The sequence below is a fragment of the Platichthys flesus genome, chromosome 12, assembly GCF_949316205.1.
Source record: "Platichthys flesus chromosome 12, fPlaFle2.1, whole genome shotgun sequence".
In the NCBI taxonomy this organism is placed as follows: domain Eukaryota; kingdom Metazoa; phylum Chordata; class Actinopteri; order Pleuronectiformes; family Pleuronectidae; genus Platichthys; species Platichthys flesus.
The window spans coordinates 8,912,149-8,920,904 of NC_084956.1; the positions used below are offsets into that span (position 1 = coordinate 8,912,149).

Sequence of the window (8,756 nt, forward strand, 5' to 3'; positions counted from 1 at the left end):
TTGTGATATTTTAATCTAATCTGTAATGTTAACTCACGTTACAGAAGATACAACTCAGGTTGGCCCAGGAAATGTCGTACGCACTGACGTATTCCCACAAAATCCAATAATCATTCTTTTAACTCCTCAGCACGCATTGACCTCAATGGAAATACATGACACATCATTGATTATAGTACAGCCTGCAACTAAAATCCTCAGGTGCTCGGGGTACACAGATATATTGTCAGATGTAATCTTATAGAATTGTAATCCTGCATTTCTACTGTAATGTGAAGTACGGGGGGGGGGGGGGAAACACCTCAGTCCTAACACTTCCGCCACAGGGGCCAGTGCACACAGACTAATGGGGACAATAAGCAAGGGCTCTGATGATGATACATAAACATTTCCAAGCATTGACCAACAAGGCTGCGAGAAGATTTGCATAAGAGGCGACGATCCTCACAAGCTGTTGACAAACTAAACAGCAATGCCATGGGTCAGTTTGGAGAAACATGACTAATCTCATGGCGAAACAATAAGAGTGACACACACCATGCATAGTCTGATAAGACAAAAGGTCAGCGTGTGCAAGTTACTGTCTTCCAGATAATATCTTACTAATGCTGTTCACAGGCGGCAGCTTGTTAATCTGTCTGTGTTTGAATGAGACTCTGAAGGCTCTGAAAAATGGTTGTAAAACCAGGTCCTTATAATTCTAAATAATTATTTCAATTCGATGTTCAAAACATTTGTAATTAATGAAATGTAATGTGATTTAAGCTTGAAGGTTCACCACTTCTCTGTTGCTTCACATCAAAGAGCAACGATAAAAGCACTGCTCCTTTACTGGCAATATAGAACATGTAAAAGTCAACAAATCCTATAAGTCCATATCTCCCAACATGCATTTAGCTACAAGCCGCAAGACCATTTCTGTCAGACAACTCACGTTCGATCATGTAATATATTTATTACAACAGATTTAGTGTTTGGCGTCTAGGCTCCAACTTAATCACTCCCCCATATGATTACACAGGAATGATGGGAGTGATGAGCAAATACTTGAGGTATGTCACATGATGTATGTCACATGATGTATGTCACATGATTGGCGCAGCGCAGCTCGGGTTGCCTGCCAGAACTAGCTCGCAGGCGTCGCCATATTTGTGGCTAAAATACGTATCACAAAGAGCCAGAGCTCAACATGAATGAGACTTTTATAAACATTGAACATTAACATGCTCCTGGTATGTCTGTCAAACATGTGTCCATTCAAGTTTGTAGAAATAATTTTATTACAAATATTTGGCTATTAACAGTACAGAAAAAACTATATATATTTATATGTAGTTATGATTTTGTCCTTCTATTTTTAATCTATTTAAGTCCTTTGTAAATTGTTTTTTGGATTTTAATTTGATGAATGAATAAATTAAAAAAACTTGTTATAATGGATACTATGGATATAATATTCTTCATGAAAATGTAACTAGCTGGTTTACGTGTTAAATATTAAAAACACATTCAAATATATAAGATGGAATACTTAAGACAAGTCGACTGTACAGATTTATTCACCCGCAAGGCAGTGGAATAAACATGGCTGTCGCCACGTGCTTGTGAGCAAGGCAGGGCACCTCGTCGCATGTGCTCCAGTATGTTTAGATCACCGCAGTAGGGAACAACCCCTCCATGCACATGCCGAGCTCTACTTTGCAGTGCTGCACACGTTTGTTAATACCTTTCCTGTCCTTGAGCGATTCAGACTCAGAGTCAGACCTCAGATGTCAGAGATTCTGTATTCTGTGGAGGTTCAAAAGTTTCCGCTGCACCTCAGTTCCGCACATCCTTAAACCCAGGACAACTCAGAGCTTGTTTCATTGTTCTGTCCTTGTGTTTTGATATATCTGTGGTGAGGGTCTGCTGGAACCTCAGTGCGAAGTGCCATCAAGTGGCAAGCAGTGCTGACCCTCTCAAACCTCTCTTACCTACTCTGCTGATAATGTCACTGAAAGTCAATGCATCCCACCTGAGAGAGAGAGAGAGAAAGAGAGGGAGGGGGGGTACCTGCAAGGCTCCAGCAGTTTGTCCAGCTCAACCTTTGTTGGCATGGTGACGCTGGTTTTCTGCACAGTGCCAGTGGATAAATTAGTGGCTGTTGCTTTCACTAAGACTCGCTCCCCCCCCAAGTCGACAAATCTTGTGCAAGTGACTGAATCATGTGTGTCGTGCTGTCTGTTCGAGTACTGCAGGGGTGTGCCTGAAGGGCTGAGAAGCTGTGACAGAGCTTTGACTGCTACTTGGGATGCATGGCGAGGGTTCACCTGGCAGCCTTCTTTCCCCATTTGAGCGTTCACTTTATTTTCGACGCCGCTGCTCTGCCACGGCCATACATTGTCTGCTACACCTCAGCAAGGCGCTCGCCTTAAACGACTGTTGAAGGATTTGATTGCAGTCTCCACAGATAATTGATCTGATCGGCTAGAACCTCAAAGCAGCCACGATTTCCCCAGTGGTTTAAGACTGTCACTGTGAGCCCCGCCTACTTAGTTTGACTTGTCCTCTCTGTTTCGAACACCTCCTCTGTCCTAGTCAGTGGTTAATTGTTGACGACTGAAGGAGATGTGTTAGATGTGTACTTGGTTTGCACGTGTTGTCGTGGATGTCCTCCTGTGATAATTAAACTCAGCTTGACAGTAAGCAGACACAGCTTTAGTTGAGTGGAGCTAGATCTAGCAAATGGGACTTCCCATGAAAGGCTTTTCTCCGTCGTGCACTAATTCAAATAGTGAAGAAGGACTTCTTTATCAATCAGCTTGCATTAACAGCTGCATATGTACATATTGTATTAAGAAATAAATGTTTTGATGTATTAAAGTAAGGTCTAAGATATGAGACATGTGTAAAGACAAGGAATGTAGTATGAAAGATATCTAATTTCATATGTTGGCAGTGAACTGAATATTAATGTTTTGTGTGTGTGAGTGTGCTCCTAATTTGGTGTGTATGAAAGAGCAGATGTTGTTTGTCTGTTTGACAGTATTGTTGCACTGTTTCTAGTGGTAAAAAAGTAAACAGGCATCGAGTCATTAGAGTCACACGGCCTCATTGTAAAACTGTTCGTGTCACATCTGAAAAGGTGAATCTCTATGCCTAAGGGAGGGCATGATGGTAATGACAGTAGCTGATACTATTGTCCTCACCTTCGCCTTGGGATTGTTGAACTCTGACTCAGATGTTCTCCTGCTCATCTTAATAGGTTGGCGGCTGAGCCATCGTGTATCATGCCTCTTAACCCTGTGTGCTGAAACAGGTTCATGTCCGACCATGAGCAGGAAAAGTGGTTTAAGATAGCCTGCTTCACATCTTCATCTCTGCCCCAAAGCCCCTTAAATGTGAGGTCAATTATTTAATCTTGAGGGAAGGGAGAAGATGAAAGCTTCAACCGCTTTTTCCAGCATGAAAGTACATGATTCCAAACGCTTGCCGCACAGGAGAGAAGAACTTGGCAAGCACTTCTATCATTATTTAAATTGATTTACATGCCAAACATATTCAGTTTCATCAGTTTCTCGTACCCCCCCCCCCCCCCCCCAAAAAAAACAACGTTCATATGTTCTTGACATTCTCACAAACACAGCCATGCATAATCAGGTTAAAGTCAAATGTATGTGTTTCTACCCTGGCCTTCATGTACAACACAGATCTGACTATGAACAGAGGAGGGATCAAGTGTCAAAAACTATTGTTAAACAGATTGTTTGTAAAAAAAAGATTTGTAGTAAACATGTTCAAATAATTATCTAAAAACCAATAATATCAGCATTGCTCACATTTTAATCGAAAAACACCAATATTTGGAATAAGGCCCGATCCAGATTATTCAAAGCGGATATGCTGTTTAGATGATCTTTTTCCAGTAACAATGCTTTGCAGCTCTCTAGACAGATCCACAGAATAATACAGTAACTCTATAGTGTACAATTAAATGTATTGTGTAAAATACACAATGCACCCCCCCAGCAGTTGAAAAATAAACTTAAAGTTGTGAACTAGCTCTAGTAGAACTCTTCTGGGCCTCCAAGGTGCATCAGCCCACAACTGTTTTAGGCCAGGGTCATTGCTGTAGGCAGTGAAGTATTATGGATTTGAAGACAACAGATTAACTATGATAACCAATGATACGTTACATGTAAATTACACAAAGCACATGAATTGCGAAAAGTTTTTCTACCCAGTATCATGTCATTTATTAAGCGTTTCTCAACAAAGAAAACATGCAAGCAAATGGTCTCTTTTTAAAGACACATTCTCAAAGAAATATATGAATCTACCACTTTTAAAAGCAGTGGTCAATATGCTGGATGTTTCCTGTACCTCAGATACACACAATTACACAATAATTACTTCTGTACAGAAAAACCCTGAGCAGTTACCTTCAGAGAAAACACAACATTTAAAATAGGAAAGCGTCACTCAACGAAAGCATTTCTTTAACATTAATAGTTTTTTTGACATTACTGTAATTACAACAAAACAGGTAAAGGAAATACAATACAATCGATAGAAGCCTCAAGATCTTCTATATATTTAAAAAATACGACAAGTTACAATATTTCCTAATGCATGCACAACAATCACATTCACATGATGGCCTGAACAGAATAACTGTATCTACTAACAAAGAAAGTTTGAGCTCTGCTGCCCCATTAAACCTTGCAGTGTTCGGGTTCCACTTTTCTCTCTGCTGCCTGGTGCTTGAGCTCTATACCAACTATTTTAAACACGAGGCAATCGCACCATTGTTACTGTCGGCTAGGTAATTTCTGTAGATCAATAGTCCCAATGACTCTGACTGTTCGATAACAGGTCTTCCTCCTCTTCATCTCAGCTGAATACATTCAATCTCCTCCGTCACAGGCATGGAGGAGGTCCTAATCTCCAGCTCATCCACGGTCTTACTGGGGGCATACGTCGACCTCCAGCGCAGCAGCACTATCTTCTTCAGGTGCTTCACTGTGTTGTTCTTGACGCTCACAAAACAGAAGGTGTTGATCATGCTGTTGCTCATGGCAATGCACTCGATGATGTAGAAGGCCACCAGCGAGTTCTTCTGTCTCGAGATCAGCGTCGGGTGGAAGTCCCTCAGGATGGTGTAGCCGTAATACGGGGCCCAGCACAGGATGTATGCCGACAATATCCCGATGAGGACCATCACCGTCTTGCGGCGACAACGCAGCCGCTTCCGAATCTGCTCCGTCTGGAAACCCGGGACGTTCTTGAACCAGAGCTCACGGGAGATTTGGGCGTAACACATAGCCATGATGATCACAGGCCCCACAAACTCCACGGCAAAAACCGCCAAGAAGTAGGAGCGGTAGTAGGCCTGCTTGTCCACGGGCCAGATCTGCGCACAGAAGATTTTGTGAGTGGTGGGGCTGGTGCCGCCATGAGGGTACATGGTCTCAGAGGCAAAGTAGGCGGAGGGAATGGAGATCAGAATGGGAACAACCCAGACTCCTGTTATCAGGCAGTAGGCGGTTTGGTACTTCATACGAGGCCGGAGCGGATGGACTATAGCCATGTACCTGCAGAACACAGAGACATTATTGCATTGAGGATAAATCATATAATATATAACACAATGCAATCAAGCACTCAATGTAACACATTGAGTGCGAGTGGACGCAAGAGATTTTGCTCTGACTCATCCATAGAAGATTGACGTTCAATGCACCATGCTCCATTATTCAGTGAAGTGAATGTTTCATATTGGTAATAAAGTTATTTTTATGGAGCTTTAGGCCCAAGCTCTAATCTAAATGTGAGACCAATAAAATGGCAATAAATTCGAATGAAATGAATATAAATAGGCTAACATGTTGGATACAAATATTATTTATTTTAATTTTATTTAGAAATAAAATATTTAGAGATTCCAAATACTTCTTTTTTAATACATTAAACATAATTTGTAATTTTTTTTTGTTGAAGCAACTTAAATGAAACATGTACATATAAGGGAGTGATATTTTGCTGCAAATTGCACATATGCATGTTTATCAGTCCCCTAAATCATGTCCGACGTCCACTGAATTTAAATGTGGTTTTGATAAGGGCACTTGGGGAGGCATGCTCATTTTAACGCCATTCTAGTTCTGCATTTACAGAGCTGGAGATGGGAGGTGTAAAGAATAGAAATGGGAGAGGGAGCTTGTTATTCTGGCTCTGATATGATTGGAAACAACTATTTAACAGTGTGTGTGCTGTGTTTTACATAATGTTCCAGTTTTTTGACCTTTACTTACACTGAAATAAAAAAATCTATCATCTTTCTATCTACTTTAAATTCTCACAGCAGATGAGGATGCTGTGGAATTATATTGTGTATAATGTATAATGTAATGTGTAAGTATTGAAATTCAGGATATATTCTCAATTAGTGTAATAATAAAATTGATTAGTGGCTAAGACATGTGATTGAAATGTATCTTTTAATACTTCAAATTAATACAATTTTCCTTGTCTCGTCAACATGGTCAAAATATTAATTTCTGATGTTTTCCTACTCAGTAATTTCAAAGTACCCTTCAATAAACCCTTGAATGTGTAACATTTGAATGTAGGTGATCTGCTTCTAGTTTGGCCGCAGTGAGTAAGCTGCTGCTGTTTGTTAACACCTGAATGCTCCAACAGTCAGAGGAAAAGTATAGACTTAACAATAATTCATTGTCATTTTTTTTTGGGGCAACCCTCCCCTGCCTCAGCGTTGTGTTTCAGGCTCAAAACAAATAACACTCTTGCTCAAAAAGCATCTTAAAAATCTGAGCCGGGCTCCTTAAGACTCCTTGGGTGTTAAGAGCACTCATGCTCAGAGAGAGAAGCAGTGTTATTATGGGCTGTGTTACTATGATCGGTTCCTCTCAGAGGCAGTGCAACAAACTCTGCTGTTGTTTCTCCAGTGGCCTTTTCAGTTTCTGTGAATATAGACGTTTTTCACCGCAGATATTCTGTGATAGCGGGAGAAGCACAGACTACGGCTCCGTTCTTCTCAAGAGAACGCGAATGAAACCCAGCCCAACCCAATCATTCAGCATATTATTTTGACCTGACCCATTCTTTGATGGGTCAAGATTTCTGCTGGCCATTTGTGTTTCAGGACTGTTTTTTCCTCTGTCCTCTGACTGATGGAACATGCACATGCCCACCTGAGCCCTGTTTTTCTAAGGCCCCCTGACCCACATCTGAGGGAGGGGGTTGTTTCCTCACTTTTTATTGTTCCTGTTCCTTCATGAAACTGCACAGAAAACTACAGGAAAATGTCCATACTTCAGGGTTCACGTCTGAAATCAGCTGAATATAACTTACGCTCTAATAAAAGCACTGCAGGTGTCTTGAATCAAGCCATGTGGACTCAAATTTAATATGCTTCAATTTTATTTACATTAGGCCAAATCCAAACATAGATTAACTCAATTTACTTTTCATAGTAACTCCGACAAAATTATACAGAAACACAACAGTTCCCTCAACGAGCAAATACAGAGCAAAAATGACTCATTGTGGGGATGAGTGCGATTTCTTTTAATCTTGACCCATTCTCTAGAGTCTTTTAATATTAGATATTTCTGCATAGAAACTACATGTTTACTTGTTTTACACACGTATTAAGAATGTTTCAACCTGTGCCAGAGCTCTACATTCACATAGCTGGCAATGATAGAGAAGGAAACACAAATGAACTCAAGAAACCTGTTGCATGCTGAGCCGAGTAGCAGGGGAGCTGATTATATGGGTAACTCACAATCAAAAATGAATCAAGGCACATGTTTGTGGTCTCTGAAGTTCTGGCGATAGCGTGCATACATTTATTAACAATAAAAAAAAACTAAATCTGAACACTCAAATATAAGTGGCAGCACGGTGCCAAGAAAGGGATTTGAAACACTAATGGAACAAGTGGCTGTGCAGCAGTACAAAGTCGAACCACTTTGACTAAGCTTGCAGTATAACATGCTCATAAAAGCCATCTTCATTCAAAAGAACCAGATCAAATCTTTTGCCTGTTTTAAATATCAAAAATCTTAGTTTATCTCTCATGGACATCGATAATGTCAAACAAAGACCTGAGACAATATTGCAGGAATAAATGCTACAGCTGTAGAGCAGTGTGATTATCCAGGCAGTGACTCATTGAATTGAACACGAGGGCTAGCTCACAGGGACATACCAACAAGACTCACCTGTCGACGGCGATGGCGAGCAGAGCGTTTGTGGACACGTAGAGGGACACCGTCCGCAGGTAGTTGACGGAGGAGCACAGAACCAGGCCGTGGCTCCAGGAAAGCTGTTTCACCACGTAGTAGTCCACCAGGAACGGGCAGCACACCACCGCCACGATGAAGTCTGAGATGGCCAGGTTGGCGAGGAGCAGGTTGGTGAGGTTGCGGAGCTTCTTGTAGCGGGTCAGCGTGGCAATGAATATGAAGTTTCCCATCCCACAGACGAGCATTATGCAGACGAGGACCGTTCCAATAACAATGGTGGCCACAAAGAAGGCCTGGCCCTTCGTGGTGTCTGGGATGTCATCAGGAGAGATGCCGTAGTCCGTATCGTAGCTGTCCATATAGTGATCGATTTGTCCTGTTGGGTGAATCTTCTGCATCTCTGTATACGCTGCGACCAAGTGGCTGATGTTGGAGTCCCCCATGTCTTGGTACACGCTCTTATTTTGGTTTAAAGGAACAAACAGATCCAACACATCAGGTGGA

The 8,756-nt window shown here is 41.4% G+C and overlaps 1 protein-coding gene across 1 annotated transcript; it reads right to left on the bottom strand.

Moving 5' to 3' along the window:
- Positions 1-3,889: 3,889 nt before the first annotated feature.
- On the bottom strand, positions 3,890-8,756 carry prokr1b (prokineticin receptor 1b). Its single transcript, XM_062401454.1, has 2 exons — positions 8,229-8,756; positions 3,890-5,573 (listed from the first exon to the last, which is right to left on the bottom strand). The coding sequence occupies exons 1-2, from the start codon at positions 8,693-8,695 to the stop codon at positions 4,868-4,870; spliced, it is 1,173 nt and encodes a 390-aa protein (XP_062257438.1). The 5' UTR covers positions 8,696-8,756; the 3' UTR covers positions 3,890-4,867.